Here is a 26,250-nt window from a genome sequence, read left to right as displayed (position 1 = left end):
ACTACAAATTAGTCATCTGTCAAAATAACTCACTAAAACAAAAATATCCCATCGTTTCTTTACGAAACCAACTAGTTATGGCAGTTTACCAACTCTGAAAATATAGAAAAGTTACAGAGTAATTTCAGAGACAAGTTTACGTTGTGTGTCTTTGAAGTTAAGTATAAAGCTACACAATGATCTCTTCTCACCACGGGTATCGAAACCCGGTTTCTAGCATTGTATGTCCTTAGACATACCCCTGTGCACTGGGACCATCACGACACAGAGTTGTGGAAAACCCGAAGGAATCAAAGTAAAAGATAAGTAAGAATTGAACTAGTAAACATCAGTAAAAAGGCCCCGGCATGGCCAGGTGGTTAAGGCACTCGACTCGTAATCCGAGGGTCGCGGGTTCGAATCCCCATCGCACCAAACATGCTCGTCCTTTCAGCCATGGGGGCGTTATAATGTGAGGATCAATCCCCATTATTCGTTGATAATATAGTATCCCAAGAGTTGGCGGTGGGTGGTGATGACTAGTTACCGTCCCTCTAGTTTTACACTGCTAATTTAGCGTCGACTAGCGCAGATAGCCCTCGAGTAGCTTTGCGCGAAATTCAAAAACAAGCAATAAATAATCAGTGAAAATTATGGTATTGCATGAACAGAGATATAGCATGACAAACACTCTGCCTGAATGGTAGCTAATTAGAAACTCATATATATGAAGAAACGTACCCAAAGTTCGTTATGTTATTAAAGTGTTCACGTTTTGTTGTTGAATACAAGGATTTATTCAAATTGTAATCAGATTGAACAATTTTCAATCACGGAAGATGGACTGTTCCTTTTAATGTTAGGGTTAATATTTATTGTTCTTTGGTAAAAAAAGTCGGTGGGCGGTGTTTATTAGCTACCTAGCCTGTCACTCCTGAAGCTACACGAGGGCTATCTGCGTTAATTTAGTAGTGTGAGACTAGACTGAAGGAAGTGAAGGAACTGTTGGGTAACTCTTTTACCAATGAATAGTGGGTTTGACCGTCACATTATAACGCCCTCACGGCTGAAAGGGCGAGCATGTTTGGCGCGACGGGGATGCGAACCCGCGACCCTCAGATTACGAGTCGAACGCCTTAACCACCTGGCCATGCCGGGCCATATATTTCATTGTCAATTAATATCAGTGTTTTTGATCAGCCTATCGCGCGTTAACCTAGTGAACGAAGTGCCAGTCTATAACGGGTTAACCTGGTGTACGAAATGCCAGTCTATAACTGGTTAACCTGGTGAACGAAGTGCTAGTCTATAACTGGTTAACCTGGTGAACGCAGTGCCAGTCTATAACGGGTTAATCTGGTGAACGAGGTGCCAGTCTATAACGGGTTAACCAGGTGTACGAGGTGCCAGTCTATAACGGGTTAACCTGTTGAACGAAGTGCCAGTCTATAACAGGATAACCAGGTGTACGAAGTGCCAGTCTATAACGGGTTAACCTGGTACACGAGGTCCAGTCTATAACGGGTTAACCTAGTGAACGAAGTGCCAGTCTATAACGGGTTAACCCGTTTTAAATCAAGTGAAAAAAACAAACAACCATAAAGCTACACAATGGGCTATATGTGCTGTGCCCATCACCATTATCGAAGCTCTAATCTTAGCGTTATAAGCCTTCAGATTTGCCGCTGAGCATCTGGAGGGTCAAAATAATATATATATAATAGGTTTCTTTACTGTAGTTCAGTACAAAGCTACACAATAGGCTATTTGTACAGCTCACACAAGGTATCGAAATTTGGTTTTAGCGTTATAAACCTTCAGACTTACTGATGAGCCACTGAAAAGACTAAAGAGGACGCGAACCATGAATTCGTGGATCCACAAACCGGAATGACTAACACAAGATCACGCCTGGCATGGCTATTCTTTTTCGCTGTTCCAAAGCATGATTTTACAAATAGAAAAGACAAAAAAGCCATATTCCTATGAACTAATAAATACCGTATTTGTCGGTGTGTAAAACGACCCCCTGTGCAAGATGAATTGAATGTTTTTGGCTAATGAAGTATTTCTGTAAGGTTCAGTGCATAGGACGACCTCTATCGTCAATAAAGTCTAAAATGTTACTTTTGTAAGAAATACTTCAAAGTTATTTTTAAAATGAGCTAATCTGTACTCTAATGTAATCAACACATTCACAAGTGTGTTTTTTTTTCAATGGTCTTCATACGTTACAGACATAACAGTGTGGCATGACTTACGTCACAAACATGAAATAAACTTTACAAAGTTTTCATCACAGTTGAACTCCTTTCATATCACAAAAGATACTAAACCTTCAGATATATGTGATCTACTGTAAAAATATGTTTACACAATTTGAAAACATTACAGAAACTAACTTTTTATATATCAAATTAGCAATATTTCCAGACAATGATACAATTACATGTTATTGGAAACAGCATATCAGTAGAGCACAACGCTTTAGTGTTAGCAGTAAAATATACATGTATATATGTCTGTGTGTATTGTTGATGAACAGGACAAAAAGATGTCATGAATGGCATTTATTAACTGTTCGTTTAAATTCCATTCGTTTTGATAATATTACAATCCAGGCAGGTTTATGGAAAACAAAAACGTGGAAGAAAAATAACACAAAATAAAACATAATTTAGAAAACAAGTCACACGAACACAAATTATTCAAACGATGGTATTATATGTATATATTATCCCCCTATTTTCAATATAAAATCTATGAATATTACGTGTCGCTATGCTTAATATACATATATATTGCCTCATTTTCTTTTACTATACTGTAACACTAACAGTGCAATTGTTTGCCACCTATACACAGAAATATTATTCTAAACGACAGGATTATTTACGGTCTTTATCGTCTGAAATAATCTACATTTTACAAGCCTCAACAAAAAATAATATCTTAATTACTGTGTTTGTTTCAGTAACAAAGCTTCGGAACATTTTTCTCGATAAATATAAATATAATTAATTGTTTCGTCCGACGTAGCGATGTTTTAAAAACAAATAAAAATTTTAAGATCTCGAAAGCTGTCAACCTTTAATGAGCAGGTCACAGGATAAGTCGTCTAGGGGCTGTCTTAGCTATGTGGAAAATAATCAAATAACCTCAATAAAGACTTCTGGTCAATCAAAACGATTATTTGTTTATTATGGATCAGTGTTGCTAAAAAAAAATTACTTTTTCACCACTAGAGGACTCTATCTTTACATAATTTTGCTGTAGTTTTTTTACAGTTAATTCAGGTATTACTTTCACCTGTTTATCGCTTAAGAATTACAGACACCAATCGCAGAACAGCCATGTACTACCTCTACCAGTTCTGCACAACAAATAACAATAAATGTCTTAGCGCTTTTTTAATATTTTCACAGGAGAGCTTTATATTTATCATCTGGTTAAATCGGTAGGATAGATTGTTATATTTATCATCTGGTTAAATCTGTGGGATAGATTGTTATATTTATCATCTGGTTAAATCGGTAGGATAGATTGTTATATTTATCATCTGGTTAAATCGGTAGGATAGATTGTTACATTTATCATCTGGTTAAATCGGTAGGATAGATTGTTACATTTATCATCTGGTTAAATCGGTAGGATAGATTGTTATATTTATCATCTAGTTAAATCGGTAGGATAGACTGTTATATTTATCATCTAGTTAAATCGGTAGGATAGATTGTTATATTTATCATCTGGTTAAATCGGTAGGATAGATTGTTACATTTATCATCTGGTTAAATCGGTAGAATAGATTGTTATATTTATCATCTGGTTAAATCGATAGGATAGATTGTTACATTTATCATCTGGTTAAATCGGTAGGACAGATTGTTATATTTATCATCTGTTAAATCGGTAGGATAGACTGTTATATTTATCATCTGGTTAAATCGCTGGGATAGATTGTTATATTTATCATCTGGTTAAATCGGTAGGATGGACTGTTATATTTATCATCCGGTTCAATCGTTATATTTGTCTTCTGGTTAAATTGTTAGGTTAGATCGTTACAAAAATATTTATCATCTGATAAAATCGTTACATTTATTATCTGGTTCAATTAGTAGGCTTGATTGTTATATTTATCATCTGGTTAAATTAATAGGTTAAAGGTAGTGATTTAGGGGCCGTTGCGATGTCCTTTACTCAATCTCCTCACCCCCAACAGCCAATCATGAGCTTGGTTATTTAATTATGTGTACAAACAAATTAAAAGTTGAGAAACTTATTGCTTCAGGTATATTACTGTAAACCAGCAGAACATTCAAGAGAACAGTCACTTACTTATACAAGTCATTATATTAAAGATGTCACTCCAACACCATAGACCCACCTTTCATTGTATAGGAAAAAATCAGCACATGAGGTGAGAGCCAGAGACCTCTCACGACCCCGAGGTGCTACACCATTGCGAAATAATACACAGTTTCAGTGTATTATATGTTTATTTCGTAGTCTGTAAGTGTAAAGCAAAACAATGTCTTAAAAATAAGATTACCGATACCTTTAATATGTCACTTTTTAGCAATAGTGAAGCCTATTCCCCATTGGTTGATGAGTAAGTCTAGAGAATTTTAATGCTAAAATCCTGCTTTCGATATCCATCTTGAGTACAGCACAAATAGCCTATTGTGCAGCTTTATGCTCGTCTTGGCATGGCCACGTGGTTAGGGTGATTGACTCGCAATTTGAGGGGTATAGGTTCGAATCTCCGTGCCGCCAAACATACTCGCCCTTTTAGTCTTGGGAACGTTATAGTTTTACGGCCAATCCCACTATTTGTTGGTAAAAGAGTAGCCAAAGATTTGGCGGTGAATGATAATGTCTAGCTGTCTTACCTCTGGTCTCTCACTGCTAAATTAGATCGCCCCCAAGTAACTTAGCCCGATATTCCGAATAAAGCTTTATGGTCAACAGATAACGAAAACCTACACCTAATCATCTTTAATTCTAAACTGACAGAATAGTCAACAACCACCCGCCAACTCTTGGACTACTTTTGTAGGAGAGTGGGATATGACTATCACTCTTATGGCCAACGTTCAGTCCTAAAGTGTGGAGTGTTTGTTTATTTGTTTTTATTTGTAAGGATCAGAAACCACAAATCCTAAAATCCATAGTTGGTTACACTAACAAGTAGGCCACCCCCGGCCATAAGTTGTTAATAACAATCTAAATCAAAGAGCAAAATCATAGCTTATTTCCCATTTTTACGACGCTGTAAGATTGCAAATTAAAAGAACTCTTTAATATGCGATAACAAATACCAGAATCCGTTCAAGGAAAATAAAAACCAATACCTAGTGCATTGGATTAGGTTTAATTTTATAAACACGCTGGTAAAGCATGTTCGAATATAGAGAGTTACAACATGTATAGTGCGTACTGGTAAGATTAACACATTTTGATAAACAATATGGCCGTCATACTCCACATAAATAATTTTGTTTTACCTCAACCAACATTTCATTATTTTAATATCAAATAATTGTGAATATTAACCCTGATTATATTGTGTTGAAATACAAACTTCGATATATATAACACTTACACTTCAATGGACCAGAATCACTAGAACAAGGAGTAAACTGAGCGATGAATTCAGTAAACAAATTCTTAAATAATCTCAGTACGTAAGAACTGGAGTTCATAATTCAAACAGTGTCTTGTTTGTTTGTTTTTGAATTTCGCGCAAAGCTACTCGAGGACTATCTGCGCTAGCCGTCCCTAATTTAGCAGTGAAAGACTAGAGGAAAGGCAGCTAGTCATTACCACCCACCGTCAGCTTTTGGACTACTCTTTTACCAACGAATAGCGGAATTGACCGTTACATTATAATGCCCCCCACGGCTAAAAGGGCGAGTACGTTTGGCGCGACCGGGACTCGATCCCGCGACCCTCAAATTACGAGTCGAACGCCTTAACCCACCTGGCCATGCCGGGCCTCAAACAGTGTATTAGAGACTCCTATAGCTTAAATGTAGTCGTCGTTAAGTTTGAGCTACTGATGGGAAAAGAAACAACCATTAGCACCAGCACACATAATACAGAGTGGTCCGTAAGTCCATCCACATATCTTATGTATCCAGTGTATCTGTGTGCTGTCCCTCATTCTCGCTGCATAATATTATGCGACGCCATGTTCTGTGAGACATTTTCAAGTGTAAATGGGCTTACATAGGCCATATGTCTCTGAAAAAAAGGAAAACAAATTTATAATACATGCGTAATTGAATATAGCATAATAACATATGGATGGGTAGGGACTTACGGGCCACCCTGTAGATTTATACTCTTACTCAAACTGTATAGCGTGACTGACAATACTTTTAAAAAGCTCCCATTGTGGACAAAACTCAACATTTTCAACGGCATCACGTCTCGAACCGTGGACCCTTCGATGCGCTACGCGGCACGTTGTGACTGACCATACTTTTAAAAAGCTCCCATAGCGAACAGCACTTGGCATGTTCAGAGACATAACGTCTCGAACCATGAATCCTTCGATGTGCTATGCGGCACGTTGTCCACAATTCATGTACGTTCTGAAAACACGAAGGACCTTTCAAAGAAAAGGAAGAAAGCAAATGAACCACAATTTTCTATCACTTCAGTTTTAATGGAAGTTTCGAGTATGTTTTTTAATACCAAGTGAATTCAAAGAGCTTTTTAATTTTTAGCATGACATGCCAGCTATCAAGTTTTCTAGCTTTCTAATATTTCAAATGGAGTTTACACGTTTCATATCCATTTAAAAAATAAGGTAGGAGAGAGAAACTTTTATCCTCGTTGTAGTGTTTAAAAAGGAAACACATTCAGTACGTTAACAGGTAAAAACTATTCCAATCTTCCAGGAACCTGTTAAATCGCTTGAGATAAAACAAACAAACTAAAGCAGTAACAGCGGGTTAATATATTCAAAACGTACTTTTAATATATTTTAAAAGTTGAAACATTATTACATAAAACGATATAAAAATTCACTCTTGTTTTTTGACAAGTTTCTCGTATTTCTCCGCCAGGTGTTCTGCGTAATTGGTTTCAAAAAATTCAAACGTAGAGTAACGCTTTGCGTATTGGTTTTTAATTACGATCCTTTTGCTAAACTTTTCATTATCCTTTCCCCCAGTGGCATAGCGGTACGTCTATGGACGTACAGCGCAAGAAATCGAGTTTAGATACCCGTGGTGAACAGAGTACAGATAACCCATTGTGTAGCTTTGGGTTTAATTACAAAAAAACAAACTTTTTCTTTGTGTTGAAGATTGAACAACAAACTACACTTTATTAATTGGAGTTTTCAGTTACTTCTTCGCCTTCTTGTAATGGTTTTATATTTTTATATTTTCCAAATTATGATTCGAACCAACACTCACAATTATTTCAGATTATTGGCTATTTGATCTCTCCAGCAAAGTCCTCAGCTACAGTGTTATTTAATTGTTTATTATTTCAACTTGTGTCTTTGGACAAGCACGTGTTCACTGTTTGGTCTATATCTAACTTAGACCATTTCAACTTGTGTCTTTAGACTAACACTAGTTTATTGTTTGGTCTATATCTGACTTACAACATTTCGACTTGGGCCCTTAGGCTAACACTTGTTTATTGTTTGGTCTATATCTAACTTCTGTCTTTAGACTAACACTTGTTTATTGCTTGGTCTATATCTAACTTACAACATTTCAACTTGGGTCCTAGATTAACACTTAAACAAACCTTACAACCTTCACATTTCCGAATAAAAAATGCACAAAATGATAGTGAACTTAACGTTATTCTAAACATTTGTTTAACATATATATACAGATGTCAAAGTAGCTGAGACAAAAGCCAATGTTGTTACTACAGTAACAGAGAAGCATTAGGTGCTAATGAATCAGGTTACTATATCAACAGAAAATTTTGTATTCCTGATAAAACTAATAAGACGAGAGGGAAGGTAGTTAGTCTGCTGTACATTACCACCCACCTTACACTCTAGGGGATTGACTGTCACTCTTATAAACATAGAGCTTAAAGTGCGAGAGTTTTGTGTAGTTCCACACACCAACAGAGAAACATTACACATTAAAAAGTGAAGTTATTACATCTTACTATAACTACTGAGAAACATTACACATTAAAAAGTGAAGTTATTACATCTTACTATAACTACTGAGAAACATTACACATTAAAAAGTGAAGTTATTACATCTTACTATAACTACTGAGAAACATTAGACATTAACAAGTGAAGTTATTATATCTTACTATAACTACTGAGAAACATTAGACATTAACAAGTGAAGTTATTATATCTTACTATAACTACTGAGAAACATTAGACATTAACAAATTGAAGTTATTATATCTTACTATAACTACTGAGAAACATTAGACATTAACAAGTGAAGTTATTATATCTTACTATAACTACTGAGAAACATTACACGTTAACAAGTGAAGTTATTACATCTTACTATAACTACTGAGAAACATTACACATTAACAAGTGAAGTTATTACATCTTACTATAACTACTGAGAAACATTAGACATTAACAAGTGAAGTTATTATATCTTACTATAACTACTGAGAAACATTAGACATTAACAAGTGAAGTTATTATATCTTACTATAACTACTGAGAAACATTAGACATTAACAAGTGAAGTTATTATATCTTACTATAACTACTGAGAAACAATAGACATTAACAAGTGAAGTTATTATATCTTACTATAACTACTGAGAAACATTAGACATTAACAAGTGAAGTTATTATATCTAACTATAACTACTGAGAAACATTACACATTAACAAGTGAAGTTATTACATCTTACTATAACTACTGAGAAACATTACACATTAACAAGTGAAGTTATTACATCTTACTATAACTACTGAGAAACATTACACATTAACAAGTGAAGTTATTACATCTTACTATAACTACTGAGAAACATTAGACATTAACAAGTGAAGTTATTATATCTTACTATAACTACTGAGAAACATTAGACATTAACAAGTGAAGTTATTATATCTTACTATAACTACTGAGAAGCATCACTTACTAAATAATGAGGTAATTATATCTTACTATAACTACTGTGAAGCATCACTTACTAAATAATGAGGTAATTATATCTTACTATAACTACTGAGAAGCATCAATTACTAAATAATGAGGTTATTATATCTTACTATAACTACTGAGAAGCATCACTCACTAAATAATAAGGCAATTATATCTTACTATAACTACTGAGAAGCATCAATTACTAAATAATGAGGTTATTATATCTTACTATAACTATTGAGAAGCATCACTTACTAAATAATGAGGTAATTATATCTTACTATAACTACTGAGAAGCATCACTTACTAAATAATGAGGTTATTATATCTTACTATAACTACTGAGAAGCATCACTTACTAAATAATGAGGTAATTATATCTTACTATAACTACTGAGAAGCATCACTCACTAAATAATGAGGTAATTATACCTTACTATAACTACTGAGAAGCATCAATTACTAAATAATGAGGTAATTATATCTTACTATAACTACTGAGAAGCATCAATTACTAAATAATGAGGTAATTATACCTTACTATAACTACTGAGAAGCATCACTTACTAAATAATGAGGTAATTATATCTTACTATAACTACTGAGAAGCATCAATTACTAAATAATGAGGTAATTATATCTTACTATAACTACTGAGAAGCATCACTCACTAAATAATAAGGTAATTATATCTTACTATAACTACTGAGAAGCATCAATTAGTAAATAATGAGGTAATTATATCTTACTATAACTACTGAGAAGCATCACTTACTAAATAATGAGGTAATTATATCTTACTATAACTACTGAGAAGCATCACTCACTAAATAATGAGGTTATTATATCTTACTATAACTACTGAGAGGCATCACTTACTAAATAATGAGGTTATTATATCTTACTGTAACTACTGAGAGGCATCACTCACTAAATAATGAGGTTATTATAGCAACATAGAAACATTAAACATTAGTGGGGTTACTATAGCAACAGAGACATCGAACACTAATGAATGAGGCTAGTATATTCCAAAATATAACGTGATATTAAGTGTAGTAAAGTCAGTTGTCAGGTCTGACTCAGCGTCATTAAGTTTATGACTTAGGTACCAGTTAGATTATTTCTTACTGCGATGCCCGCCGAACAGACAGTATAGTTAACACTCTATATTTAAAGATATATAATATCTAAAAACATATCCGTTGTTATTTTATAAACAAATAGATGATTTATGTTGCTGACGATGGAGCTATAGTAATTACGCGTGACAACTTGATAAATGTTATATTTTTAAATGTTTTTCTTTTTACACTTCACGTAACAGTTGCATAATTTAATATTTTATCACGTGATCAACGCATAATGTTTTCCCTACATAATCAACAGTTTTATGGTCCATAAATTCAAGCTACTGGTCTCATTAACTTCAATACTTTCCGTACTGAAGTCATGGATACCTATGAAACAGTAATGTTACTATAGTCACCACTTAACGGTGGTCATTTATATATATTATGTTGATACCGTAGTTACTAAGAGGCTGAATATTGTTGTATTGTAAATAAGATACAAACCGACAAGGGTTTATTATCCCCTCGTATCGCAGGGTGAAATTATAAGATACGACTTACCGTCTTTATCATAATGACTCCACACTTCCATGAACTGAGGTGCAGTCAAATTCTTTAATTCTCTCGTGTTTTTGTCTCGGAACTGCCTCATGAAGTTTCCCGCCTCGGCCATCCTTCCCTCTTTCTTCTACAGTGGTGCTCGTGCGAATGGAGAAATTTCTTTTCGTTGTAGGTTTGCGGCTTAGCGCTAGCTACAGGTAGACAGCTACTAACAGAACTTTCCTTATAATAACTGTTGACTGCCTACCCTTAACGAGCCAACTGATAACTCGATTCTACTGCGCCAACCCGTCGATGCAAAAACCGATTTTCCGATCGCTTACGGTTGGAATGGTTCTGCTGTTACGCATGCGCCCTATCGACCAATATGTAATGCACCTGTCGAAACCTATACTTTTCTTTCTCACACGCGGTGTTTAACTATTATTATTTCTTAATTAAATGTAAGGTCTAAGGATGTTTTCTTTGTGGAAATAAAAAAATGAAGTTTACACATAAATTCATGTTGTATTTTCGTTGGTATTTCACGTGAACAGAGACAATACTTTTTGTGTAGGCTGGTGCTAAGCCTCGCTTCACATTTTCGACAAAGAAGTTTTTTCGCCAACGGAACTGAACATAATTAGCTATACAGTTCGAGCCTGTAATTATAAGAACATAACAGTGAGAATTGAAAAGAATGTACAACAGTACGTTAACAATTCTATATCTACCACATCCAGTGCCGAGAAGGCTTTTCGTACAATACCGCGATCCATCATCAACAGCTCTGTTTTTATCTCAAATTGTTTGTTTGCAAAATGACTTCAAATTAGGCTTGAAAGACGAAAGTGGTACAATCAACGATATTATACCTGCCACATCCAGTGCCGCCGACAAGGCTTTTCGTTCAATACCGTGGCTTATCCTTAACATCTGTAAGCTTATCTCAAGTTTTGTGTACTAAAATACTTCAAAGTAATCCTATAATACAACAGTTAAAAAGTTAGATTTGGAGCATAAACAATTAATATACGTACAAGAAAAACGTACTACTGGCTATTTGTTATTCTAACGTTTCACCTTACCGCATTATCAGGGTATTAACACGGAACTTATGTGTTTAACACTTTTCCCGCAAAGCTACACAAAGAGCATACCTGTCCCTAAATATGAAACGGAAACTAAGTAACGGTCAGTTAATCAACAATGCCCACTACCAATTGTTGGGTTGCTGTTATCCGACAGCCCCAGTAGCTCAGCGAAACGTCAGAAAACTTCTAGCACTAAGAAACCGAGTTTCGACACTCGTGGGGGGCACAGCAGACATAGCTCATTGTGTAGCTTTGTGCGTATCAACAAACAAACAAACTTATTAATAGAATCTTACGGTCGCACCCATAGCACATTCACGACTCCAAAGTGTGGAGGGCGTTTTTGCGGCAAAGGAACACGAACTATAAACCTTCAGGTTTACAGTCCTGGAATTTTAACCACTAGGGTTATAACAAAATGTTTAATGCTTTTTGGCTTTCCCTAGTTTATTACATTAATTAGCGAAGTATCTACGTCTTAACCATTAAATTATGAACGCACTTTTACACCGTTCATTGATTCACAAACTAGACCACATTTAATAGTTTTGTGTGTTACAGCCCTCAGTGAAAAGGGCTGATCACAAAATACCTCGAGTGAAATCACTCGTTTTCTGTGTAACGTACAAAAGAGTAACTGAGATTTTGTAGTAATTTGATATTTTTGTTACATTTGTTTGTGGCCCCTGTAATCAGCAATGTAATGAGCCCACAGGCAGTTTGGTGCATAAAAAGAGCTTAATAAATTATCTTTAAAAAGCCGACAGGGTCTTGAAACCCCATAGACAATTTTAGGGTTAACTTGGAGTCACAAGGCAAAACGTCGATGACATACGCATATAAAAATCTGTGTTTGTCTAACCCTCCGTAAGCCCCTCGATACGATTATTAGGATATTACCATAACTTGTTATTTTAGTAATCGAATGACAATATCTGCCATCATAACCAAGTGACAGTATCTGCTATCACAACCGAATGATAGCATCTGACACCATACCCAAGTGATAGTATCTGACATCATAACCAAGTGACAGTATCTGCCACCATAACCGAATGATAGTATCTGCCACCATAACCAAGTGACAATACCTGACACCATAACCGAATGATGGTATCTGACACCATAACCAAGTGACAGTATGTGACACCATAACCAAGTGACAGTATCTGACACCATAACCGAATGATTGTATCTGCCACCATAACCAAGTGACAATACCTGACACCATAACCGAATGATAGTATCTGACACCATAACCAAGTGACAGTATGTGACACCATAACCAAGTGACAGTATCTGCCACCATAACCAAGTGACAGTATCTGCTATCACAACCGAATGATAGTATCTGACACCATAACCGAATGATAGTATCTGACACCATAACCAAGTGACAGTATCTGCTACCATAACCGAATGATAGCATCTGACACCATAACCAAGTGACAGTATCTGACACCATAACCGAATGATAGTATCTGACACCATAACCAAGTGACAATATCTGACACCACAGCCAAGTGACAGTATCTGACACCATAACCAAGTGACAGTATCTGACACCACCATACATTTGCTTGCACCATTTTCAGTAAGTTCTGAGGTAGCAACATTTATCACATGACAAGCTACATGACTAGGTGCAAATATATATACTTTCCTGCAAGAGCTTGTCGAATTAAAAGCCAATTAAATGTGTTAAGTTAGTTCAGGAAATGATTTGCATATACATGAGTAAAGACGGTCTCCAATTATCTCGCTACTTAAATTTAATTATAATCTACGTTCCAGCACCACTGATAACATTATCAAACCTCGCTTTGATACCTGCTGAAGTAGCAGTGTCATTTCCTTCGTATATCGAGCTAAGTGGGCGTGGCATAAATATGACGCACTGTGTATCTGGAGGACTGTGGTTTGCGTCTCTTTTCACACTATGAAGGCATGGATGCATATAGAAGTAACGTTAAAATTTCATTATTCAACTGGGACTAGCCGTCCCTAATTTAGCACTCATAGACTAGAGGGAAAGCAGCTAGTCAATATCATCCACTGCCAGCTCTTGGGCTACTCTTTATAACAAACAATGTGACTGATCGGCACATTACAAGCTCCCATGACTGAAAAGACGAGCATATTTGTGTAAATGGAACTCGAACCTGCAATTTCCAAGTCGAACGCCCGGGTTTCTTCAATTAGAGTAGCCCAAAAGTCAGCAGTTGGTACTGTTAACTGTTTATCTTTCCCTCAGTTCAGAACACATAAATATATTAAGTTATATGAGGGATTAATGTTCCCCTTTTGTTTTTAATTTTTAATGAACATTGGTACCATATCACACTTGCTTAAGCAATGAAAAATGAGTATATTATAGGCTATAGAATCGTTACCACGTTCTAACTTCCAGAAACACGAACAACAGAACTTACGGTTTCTCTCATCTTTCTTAAGTGAGAGAAAGAAAAATAAACACTTCAGTGTATAACTTTTTATAGAGAGACAAACTTCATGAACACTTCATCACAAGATTAAACACTTTCATGAAAAAAAAATAGAGAAGTTGTGAAAGACAATACACTTACCTACAGGCTAAAGAAAAGAGTGAACGTCATCACATCATGACTTTCAAAAAAAAAAAAGAAAACATTTTAAGACAGTAAAAATTATTACAGTGTTCACTAGTATTATCTCAAGCACAAGTAGTTCAAAGACAATATGAAGAGTCCCTCTGTGAACCCCTAACTTAAGTATAAAACTGCACAATGTTTTGTGAATGTTAACCCTAACACAAGTGTACAAAATGCTTGTGAACACTGACTATGACACTATGAAACACAAATTTTGTTCCTGGATAGTATGTGTTTTTTTCTTAATTGCTTATGATGTAAAAGTACAGAAAATGACCATTATTCCCTTCAAACTTTGATTTTGTGACCTGGATAATGAAATTTAGAAATTAACCTATTTTCTATGTAAAAACGGGCAAATTTGCATATTTTCATTTACATAAGGTCTGAATAAAACAACATATGAATCAAGATTAACATGTATTTATACTAAAGTTATACAAAAATGTTTAGAAGTGAACAGTATTTCAAGATTTGCGACTGTCAGGTAAATCACTTTCATGTATCAGCCCCCAAATATAGTCTCCTATTGTGTTTTCGTTATACGCTCCTTGGTGGCGGTGTTTAAAGTCCAATATATCTTGGTGGAAGCGCTCGCCTTGCTCCTCTGAGTATGCTCCTATGTTCTCCTTGAATTTATCAACATGAGCGTCAAGGATATGGACTTTCAGGGACATCCTGCAGCCCATTTTGCTGTAGTTCTTCACCAGAGCCTCAACCAGTTTCACATAATTTATGGCCTTGTGAATGCCCAAGAAGCCCCGAACAAAGCTGCTCCAAGCTTTTCTTTCCTTCCTTCTGAGCTTCTTGGGGAATTCTATGTACTCCAGTATCTTCTTTAATTTGTAATCCAACGAAGACACCAGCTTTACCTTTGCCTCAGACAGCTTAGGGAAGAAGTCTCGAAGGTACTTGAAAGCTGCAGACTACTTATCAAGAGCTGTGACAAATTGTTTCATAAGACCCAATTTTATGTGTAATGGTTGTAACAACACCTTCTGGAGGTCCACTAGTGGCTCACACTTAACATTGTGCCTCCCCACAGAGAACTCGGTCCGTTGTGATAAATTGTCCACATCCATAGCAGAATGCGTCTGGAGAATGCTTGCAGCTTCTTGATGCCATCTCTGATAAAATCATATAAGTCTATATGTTAACTTAGCCAGCTAGAACTAAACTGAAGTGGAGAGTGGTGAGTCTCTGTATATATATTACTATGGAAAGTTCTAGAAAATTCTAAAAGGTTCTTGAAAATTCTAGAAAGTTCTTGAAAATTATTGTAAGTTCTAGAAAATTCTCTATCAGCTACTCAGCATTGAATTCATCTGCAATGTTCTTAAAAATGGGCAAATTTGAAAATTTCATTACCCAGGTCACAAAAGTAAAGTTTGAAGAGAAAAATAGGTCTTTTCCATTTACTTTAGATACAAGCAATTGGGAAATAACACTTTCTGCCCAGGAACAAGAAAAAGTAAAAAATTTGTTGCATAGTGTAATTTGAGTCTAAAAATGCACTGACTTAGTGAAGACTAACCCGAATTCCATTCTACAAAATGAATATGTGGTGAGCAATAACCCTAATATGAATTGAAAAAATACATTGTGTTATAAACATTAACCCTAATATTAGTCTTATAAAACGGATTATGTATTATGATTATTAACCCTAATATTAGTTTAATAAAAGATGTGTTATCATTATTAACACTAATATTAGTCTAATAAAAGGGATTATGTATTACGATTATTAACCCTAATATTAGTTTAATAAAATGAAGTACATGTTTTGAACGCTAACACTAATAAAGTACGATCGAAACCTGTGTAACTACCATTATTAATACATAAACACGATAAATATAAATAATACAGAAATTAGTGGGAATTTGGACCAATCAGAAACCAGGAAAGTATAATAAATGTGCAGAAGGGTTTGTACGTCTTACAGGAAGGAGATGTCCACGTTCAAATACAAAGCAAATATAGCAATTTAAAAAAGAAAGAAGAAAAATAATTTGTGTGATATATAAAAACTAATCTAACCAAACCATCAGGATTTCTTTTTCTTTCTGCCTCATATAAACAGAGCAAGACTGTTGTTTATTTCTTACTTTTAGGCAGCTGTTAACAAAATTTCAACGTAAGCTGCGGTTTTAATTATAAACTTTTAATTACACAGTTGCTAATTGTATATATGCGTGAGTATTTTTAATATAGAGAAAAGGGTCAAAGCCAATACAACATTATAGCATGCATTCTTGTCGCGTGCTGTTTAAATGCGCACATAAACGTGAAACCGCCCAGACAAAGAAAACCACGGTGATTGAAAACCGACTTTTCAATATTAAAGGATATTTATGTAAATATTCTCAATTAATGTAAAATTAATGTATGTGAAAAATACATATGGAACTTTTCGCCACGTGCAGGACATTTGTAATAACGAATTATGGAGAAAATGTTTTTATTCACATGAATACAAATATAAGTACCTACATGGAAACTGCCCTGAAAGTTTCACTGTGTCGGAGGGTCAGGTACATTTGACCTCTTCCTCCCTCCCGAACGATTATAGCGTCTGTCTTTAGGGTTTTTTTTTGTTTTTTGTTTTTTGAAGCTTTGGGCCAGAGTAAAAGTATAACATCATACTCGGGCCCATTTCAGGGCTCAGTCCACGCATGGACGAACAAGAAGTTTTTTGTTTTTTTTCCTTTTATTATTTCTCTTGTGTTTTTTTTCTTCATTTTTTATTCTTTTAATTTTTTTGTATTTTCATATATATATATATTTTTTTTGTATTTTACTCCTTTTTCTTGATAGAGAGAATGCTACTACTACTTGTAGTAACACACACACACACACAAAAGAAAGTAATAATAATAATTATTATCCAATACTTGAATAATAATTCAAAAAGAGAGAAAAAATGATTAAAAAAGAAAATAACAATTATAATAATAAAAAAAAAACAAGGACTAAGTGTCTAGTGCATAGTGGCCAGCTTGTGTTACATTTCTTAAATATATGTTAAAAGGGAGAGGTATTTAGGACCATTTACATCATGTACGTGATATCTGTCGAGATCACACATTAAGTCATTTTTATGCCAATTCTTATTGAAATATTTTAGAGAATTATGCAAGAGTCTTTCAGATATTGTGTTCATGTTTGCATACTTGTGCATGAATGTGGTTGAGGTGCTACGTGGTACTTTATATGCTGAAGTTAGTACTGAATTTTGTATACGTTGAAGTTTCTGTACATGTGTGGGTGCTATGTTAATCCAGGCAGGTGATGCATATTCTATTGTTGGTCTAATGTACGTTTTGTAGATTTTAAGTATGCCCTGAAAGGGGTCGGGGTAACAGTTTGTTTGAATTTCGCGCAAAGCCACACAAGAACTGTCTGCGCTTAATGTCCCTAATTTAGCAGTGAAAGACTAGAGGGAAGGCAGCTAGTCATCACCACTCACCGCCGACTCATAGACGACTCTTTTACCAAACAATAGTAGGATTGACCATCACATTATAGCGTCTTCATAGCTGAAAGGTCGAGCATGTTTAGTGGTACGGGGATTCGAACCCTCTACCTTCAGATTACGAATCAAATGCACTAACCAGCTGGCCATGTCTGGCCTCACAGAGAGGGGAAAAAATCTATAATTTCTTTTCATTTCATTAAAGTTTATGCTAGCGAGCATTTAACTTACAATGTACGATAGAAACATACAATATTTTATTAATGTATTTCCTAATGGCAAATAATCAACAATATTTTATTAATGTATTTCCTAATGACAAATAATCAACAATATATTTTATTAATGTATTTCCTAATAACAAATAATCAACAATATATTTTATTAATGTATTTCCTAATGACAAATAATCAACAATATTTTATTAATGTATTTCCTAATGGCAAATAATCAACAATATTTTTAATGTATTTCGTAATGACAAATAATCAACAATATTTTATTAATGTATTTCCTAATAACAAATAATCAACAATATATTTTATTAATGTATTTCCTAATGACAAATAATCAACAATGTATTTTATTAATGTATTTCCTAATGACAAATAATCAACTATATTTTATTAATGTATTTCCTAATGACAAATAATCAACTATATTTTATTAATGTATTTCGTAATGACAAATAATCAACAATATTTTATTAATGTATTTCCTAATGACAAATAATCAACAATATTTTATTAATGTATTTCCTAACGACAAATAATCAACAATATGTTATTAATGTATTTCCTAATGACAAACAATTAATTTACTGTTCTTCAAGTTTATCGAAAGTCGAGACTTGACAGTAATTTTTGTTAGTTTCTGATTTTGATTCTTTTTAAACAAAAAGCTGTATTATGGGTTATCTGTACAGTCAGAACTCAAAAGTCTAGCGTTATAAGTCCTCTAGCTTGTAGCTAAACCACCAGGTGGAGCTAGGAATGCCTTTTACTAACGTAGATATCGCCATATTACATTTCTTAAAGCTGATCCAACAAATATGCTGCCCTTACCAGAGTGATGTCCAAGTATCACAGTTTCCTTTCTGTACCCTAATTTAACGAGTAATTCTGTTAGTAGCGAGATATATTAGTGCAATTACTTTTCGTGCCTTACGGGAAATACCCTTGGTTACTGGTGGCACTGGTGTATCACAAGTTTATTTCCCAATCCTAACAAAGCTCATGATATCGTTTTACAACATCGTTAGGACTAGTTATTGTGTTCACACCATTCAACGACAGCAGTTCAGAAATACGTCACTCAGTAACGAACGAAAGTTCAAAAATTGTTGCAACAAGACACTTCTCACGAGCTAAGCAACGTGCGGTGCGCGTGCACCAATTGAACGCTGCGTGCAGTACGCACACACACACATACACACATACTGTGCACGGTGAGAGAATATCAGTGCCAGTATGTGTGTAAAAATTATTTTTTAACAAGTGTGCGTGTCGTGTTGGTGTGTTTTAGGTTTGAAGTAATATTGCAAGCAGTATTTTTAGGAATGGGTTAGGGGTCCAAAAATGTGTAAGTTTAGGGTCCTTAGTCATCACGTTTTCTTTATTATTTATATATCGTAACATTTTCCTTACTAGAGCGATACACCATTATCACAGTTTTCTTTGTCATATCCAATCCATCGGGTAACACGCTCCTTGAGCCTACTTTGTAATACTGTCTTTACTAGTGTAATATACCAACACCAGATAAGTAAAAATAGGGAATTTGAAACTCTGCAAAGAGGGATCATAAAAAATCCCTGTTTAGACTCCAAATGTAACTCTAGGTAACAGCGTGGAGCGAGGTTTGTAGTGTGATTATATAATGTTCACAGGATCTCCAGTCCTGTTTCCTTATTTTATTTACGATCCAATTTTCTATTCATCACATTTATTGGACAAAGTATTACTTGATATCGTAGCTAACTTTTACATTGTAATGATAATAAAAATAGCAAGTAGCTAGTTGTCATGCTTCATGATGATTTACTATAGCTATGGACACTTGATCACATTAGTCCGAAATGTAAAATGTTAAGCTGCAGCAGGAGATTATCATCGAAATTTGTTCGAGAATATAGTGAGTGTGTAACTACATGCTATATATGTAATACATAGAAATGGGCAAATATGTGCCTACACTAACACAATTTCCACTAAGGACGTATAAAATGTTACCAGTATAAAATCAGCCTTTTCAAACAAAACATGCACTTTGAAAACATCGCTTTAAATAAACCTTCGTGTCTTTTAAAGTAATTATTATACGAATTGGTGTAATGAAAGTTAATATTATGTTTATTGATTTGTTTGTATTCTTTCACTTCACACATAATATAGGGGTTGGTTCCCTAAGGACGCCGGTTGTGTGATGAACAAAGCACTGAGTGTCTAGATGTTCCAGCCATCTAATGTTCATTTATTATTGACTGGTAATTACTGTTTCACTTTGTACTTTAGCTTTTTAAAGGCACATCAAATTTTTTTGGTTGTTTGTTCTTGAATTTCGCACAAATCTACACGAGGGCTATCTGCGCAAGCCGTCCCTAATATAGTAGTGTAAGACTAGAGGGAAGGCAGCTAGTCATCACCACCCACCGCCAACTCTTGGGCTACTCTTTTACCAACGAATAATTGGATTCACCGTCACATTATAACGCTCCCACGGCTGGGATGGCGAGCATTTTGGTGCGACCGGGATTCGAACCCGCGACCCTCGGATTACGAGTCGAACGCCTTAACACGCTTGACCATGCCGGACTACCCCGCGGCCGAAAGGGCGAACATGTTTGGTGAGGGAGATTCGAACTCAAGCGGCACATGCCTCTGAAAAAAAGCAACAATTGAGCCATTGATATCATACATTGATATTATACATTGCATTCATACATTGATATCATACATTGATATGACACATTGATATCACTGGGGAACACTCATTTTGTTGCATTTAAAAAAAGACCTTTCTATAGTCAATTTGAGTGTGTTGATTTCAAATCTGAAGTTTGTTTTTGTCTGCAAGCTACAGATTTTATACAATTTGACATTTTTATTTATTTTTTAATTTTTCGTTATTATAGGAAATTATAGGAATAGCTTATCAATTTGTTTGTGTATTTTATTCAGGTAGGAATTTGCGTTTGTAACTTTTGCGTTTGTACACTTCATCTGGACAATCTCATTTAATGCTCCAGCAAGAGTCAGCCATCATACTTTTGTCCCAGCGCCCTTGGTAGCGTTCTTCCATGACCTTTAGGTCTTGGTGGAATTGTTCTCCTTGTTCGGCACTCACAGTCCCCAGGTTGTCAGGGAACTTATCAAGGTGGCTGTTCAAAAAATGAAGCTTGATGCTCATGTTGCACCCGAGATCACGAAAAGCGAGGAGCATTCTGTTCACCAGTTCACTGTAGTTCTCCGCCTTTTTGTTTCCAAGGAAGTTCTGAACGACTGCCACAAAGGATAACCATGCTGCCTTTTCTAAAGCGGTCATCTTAGCAACAAACTGATCATCACGAATTAGGGTTCGAATCTGTGGGCCATCAAACACGCCTGCTTTGATCTTCTGAAATGATAACCCTAGTAAAGCTGTGATGATGTGTTGGAAACATTCACCTTCGGTTTCCAGTGCCTTGACAAATTGCTTCATCAAACCTAATTTAATGTGAAGAGGAGGAAAGATGATCTTATCTCTGCTTACAATTGGGTCTTGTATGATATTTGGCATGCCTGCTTCAAGGGTGTCACGAATAGGCCAGTCCTTCTGGACCCAATGTCTGTCTCGTGCTCGGCTGTCCCACATACAGAGGAAACATGGAAACTTGGTGAAACCTTTCTGTTGTCCAAGAAGAAAGTTGACCATCTTTAAGTCTACACAAATGATCCAATTGTGCTCATGATATTTTAATAAGTCCATGACCATTCTCATATCATCATAGTCTTCCCGCAAATGCACTGAGTGACCGACAGGTACTGCTCCATAAACATTTCCATTATGTAAAAGAACACACTTTAGACTGCATTTTGAACTGTCTAAAAAGAGTCTCCATTCAGCAGGACTATAGTAAGGTACACCCAGTTCTTTGAGAAGCCCTTGGATGTCATGGCAGTAAACAAACTGTCTGTCTTCTGAAAAGACGGTCACTAAAAGCTGGTCACGCTTTCTGAAATATGATACTTTAACAGAGTGATCAACAAGATTTCTGCCTTGTAATCTTGTTGCCAAAAGCTCTGCTGCTTTCTTTGAAAGACCTAAATCCCGCACTAAATCATTCAGTTCAGCCTGGGGAAGAGGCTTGGGGACGGGGAAAGGTTCAGTGTCTGAAGAACAGTTCTCCGATTGTGTACACTTTTCTGACAATTCACTGTCACAACTGTCTTGTTCGCTTGTATCATGTCCAATGTCTTTATCGTCCAATGAAGGCAAGCCTTTGAAAACTGGAACAGGAACTTCTTCAGAGTGCGGAGCAGGCCGAATAGCTGAGGGAATGTTCGGATACGTAATCTTATGTCGGTTTTTCTTCCCAACACCCGTTGTGTTCACCATGCAGAAATAACAGTCAGTTACATGGTTGGTGGGTTCGCGCCAAATCATTGGAACACCAAAAGGCAGACCATTGCGTTTTCCTTTGGTCCAGTCTCGAAGCATTTCCTCACAATTGTGGCACACAACATGAGGAGCCCATTGCTTGTCTTGATCACCAAGATGAACTTCAAAATATGCCTTGTAGGCACGCTTGACGAACGAATCTACAGGTTGCGAGTTCAACTCCCGTGATAAAACATGTTCGCCCTTTCAGCCATGTATGTGTTATAACAAGACGGTCAATCCCAGTATTTGTTGATAAAAGAGTCGCCCACAAAATGGCGGTGAATGTTATGGACAATATGCCTTCCCTCTAGTTTACTGCTAAATTAGGGATAACGATGGAATGTAGCACTCAAGTAGCTTTGCGTAAAATTATAAAAATAAATAAACTGTACCCGCAAGGTGTTGTTACACACAGAAAAAATGACTTGACCGGAGACGGTTCAACGTGTGGAACACCGCTGGCTACAGTGAACAAGTTGGCATTTGGAGGAGTTTGTTTGTTTGTAACTAAGTACAAAACTACAGAATAGGCTTTCTGTATTCTGCCCACCACCGGTATCTAAGCCGAAATTCTAATGTTGTACGTCCGCAAATAAAAACCACTGTACCACTGGGGGGGGGGTAATTTAGGCTTAACACATATAAAAAATGTACTCGAATTACCCACTTTTCTTGATCAGAGACTACGACATTAAAATGCAGTTTTGTGTCTTAAAACAGTTATCCATGAAGACTGCAAAACTTAAATTGTTTATTTATTTTTTCATCAGACTAAAACTGTGAAACTTCAATAAAAATATATTAAAACTAATTTCAACTTTTTCTACGTTTTAATTTTAATTTAAATTGTTCGCCTTTTACCGAATACAGTGAGAAGAAACGAAACAAAAACCATCAGGTGCTGCTTAGAAAAACGTGGTCTCAAACACAACTGTAAATTCAAACAGTTTTTTAGTTAGTTACAACTTGCTTTGTACTGCAAACTGCGTTTGTCTGCGAAGTCTTCAAATCGCTGAATCTATTTTTCTTTCCGTTTATTTTTAAACAACCTTAGCGAAATCTTCCATTTATCCTGATGAATTGCATAGAGGAAAGATATTTGTGGTTCATCAGCAGACATCACTGAGAAAGAAGACACCTGGTATGTAATGTAGCGAATAAAAAATAAACTCTTTGAAGTAAGAATATACAGCTGTCTCAAAGATGATAAAAATTACACGTTTATTAAAAATGTTTATTGTTATGCACGAAATTACTGTTTTGTTTTTGAATTTCGCGCAAAGCTACTCGAGGGCTATCTGCGCAAGCCATCCCTAATTTAGCAGTGTAAGACTAGAGGGAAGGCAGCTAGTCATCACCACCCACCGCCAGTTCTTGGGCTACTCCTTTACCAACGAATAGTGGGGTTGACCGTCACTTATAACGCCCCCACGGCTGAAAGGGCGAGCATGTTTGGTGCGACGGGGATTCGAACCCGCGACTCTCGGATTACGAGTCGAACGCCTTAACACTTTTGGCCATGCCGGTCCCATGACAAAGTGACATAGAGCTATCTGCTGAATTCTCAGAGGAATCGAACCGCTGATTTCAGCGTTGTAAATCTGTAGACTTACCGCTGTATCAGCGGGGGACATAGGTAAATTACATAACACAATAATACAAACGCAAGAACTTGCAAAATAAAACCGTTGTAACAAAAGTTATATAATTTTATTTGACATTAGAAAATCACGCACCAGGTGGGAAACACGAGAAGTCCCTTTTTTCTCCATGTCGATGAAGTTAGAGAGTTTTTAACTTAGGTAAGACATTTTATCAGTAAGTTAATATGCTTGAGAATGAAAATAAATAAATAAAAGACGTAAGTAGGACAACGTCCATGTTATATTCTGGATCGATACAGCAGTGAACTGTAGCCAAATCTCTCACTGGAACATTTGACGTCAAAGATCGGCTCATACAAGTCTTTGGTCTAAAATAAACAAAATCTCTACGGATAATGTAAAAAAAAACAAACTGTTGTAAAGGTGCATGTTAAATAATGTTGCACAAAGACGTGCTTCCTACCTGAAGAGGCCCGGCATGGCCAGATGGTTAGGGCGCTCGGCTCGTAATATGAAGCTTGCGGGTTCAAATCCAAGTCGCACCAAACATGCTCGCCCTTTCAGCCGTGGGGGTGTTATAATGTAACCATTAATCCCACTATTCGTTGGCAAAATAGCAGCCCAAGAGTTGGTGGTGGGTGGTGATGACTAGCTACTTTCCCTCTAGTCGTACACTGCTAAATTAGGAGCGGTTAGCACAGATAGTTCTCGTGTAGCTTTGTACAAAACTACTGTAGAAATGTTATCAAGAAGAAATGGAGGAGTCGATACATCGCATCAGGCCTGGCATGGCCAAGCGCATAAGGCGTGCGACTCGTAGTCCGAGGGTCGCGGGTTCGCGCCCGCGTCGCGCCAAACATGCTCGCCCTCCCAGCTGTGGGGGCGTTATAATGTCACGGTCAATCCCACTATTCGTTGGTAAAAGAGTAGCCCAAGAGTTGGCGGTGGGTGGTGATGACTAGCTGCCTTCCCTCTAGTCTTACACTGCTAAATTAGGGACGGCTCGGTGCAGTGAGCTAACAACCTACTCACTTAAATACCTGTTGAAGAATCCGCAAGCGATTGCGGCCCTATGTTCCTAGATGGAATCTAATGGTGATAACTAGCATAACTAACATCGCATCATTTAGAGCTTTCTACTGATAGAATGTAAAGTGTTCCCAACATTCTGGAAAGGTATGGTAGAATGTAATTCATCACCATAATAATGCGTCTATTTCGCTTTTGTTGACTTTGTTGTATCAACAACTTTCTAATATAAAAATATTTGGAATCAAATTTATTAAACCATTTATTATAACTTCTACAAAACGTTTCGAGAAATTACTTAACTTTTTGTTTAAAGCTAGACTAGCAGAAGTTCTAAGTTGGTAAGTACAGAGATTTACAACACTAAGAATCCTGGATTGCGACGGTCAAAGTGCAGACAGACCGCTGTTTGGCTTTATATTACGAAAACAATGGATACACAATTGCCCCCTAGATGGTTAGCGGCGAGATTACGAATTTACAAAGCTAAAAGCCACAGTTAAATTTCCCATGGTGGATATAACGCGTGCAGCCTATCGCGCAAAAACAATCAAACATAAATAAAACATGAACTCTCTTAAGAGTGAACGTTGCAGCAACATTGGTGACGCCACCAAAGATTGTATAAACATGTTTCGAAGTGAGGTTGGAGCTTTTAAGAGATTAACAAAATGTTCACTTTATAAAACTTTTTGGCCTTAAATGTTTTACTACTGATATAATTTTTTTGCTTTATTGCATTTTAATAGATAGTTCTGGTTCTACCTAATTTGTAAAGAACCACTTTTAAAATTTCTGAACACCAGACCGTTCAAACCGGAGCCAACACGCTGCTTGCTTTTTGTTGTTGTTTTTAATAAATTGCTTCGAAATATTTGTTGAATTAACTGGAAATAAATTGGTTACATTATTTAATAATAAGACATAAATATCAAACATTTGAGTATGGTAATTATATATGTATGTGTGTGTATACATGTATAATATTATGATAAATAATTAATACATTTTATATAATATATACATAATTTTTCAACCGACCCTCAATTTGCAGTTCAAA

At 35.9% G+C, this 26,250-nt stretch overlaps 1 protein-coding gene across 1 annotated transcript in view; it reads right to left on the bottom strand.

Moving 5' to 3' along the window:
- The window catches only part of LOC143258240 (calbindin-32-like), a 98,164-nt gene extending 87,115 nt beyond the window's left edge, over window positions 1-11,049 (bottom strand). The window contains exon 1 of the mRNA XM_076517228.1: window positions 10,736-11,049. Within this exon, the coding sequence (XP_076373343.1) occupies window positions 10,736-10,847 (112 nt within the window). The 5' untranslated portion in view covers window positions 10,848-11,049. The remainder of the gene's footprint in view (window positions 1-10,735) is intronic.
- Between the last annotated feature and the right edge of the window lie 15,201 nt (window positions 11,050-26,250).

This window comes from Tachypleus tridentatus, chromosome 1, assembly GCF_004210375.1.
Source record: "Tachypleus tridentatus isolate NWPU-2018 chromosome 1, ASM421037v1, whole genome shotgun sequence".
Lineage (NCBI taxonomy): Eukaryota > Metazoa > Arthropoda > Merostomata > Xiphosura > Limulidae > Tachypleus > Tachypleus tridentatus.
Note: the sequence above shows the minus strand (reverse complement) of the source record. Positions and strands in the feature narration are given on the sequence as shown.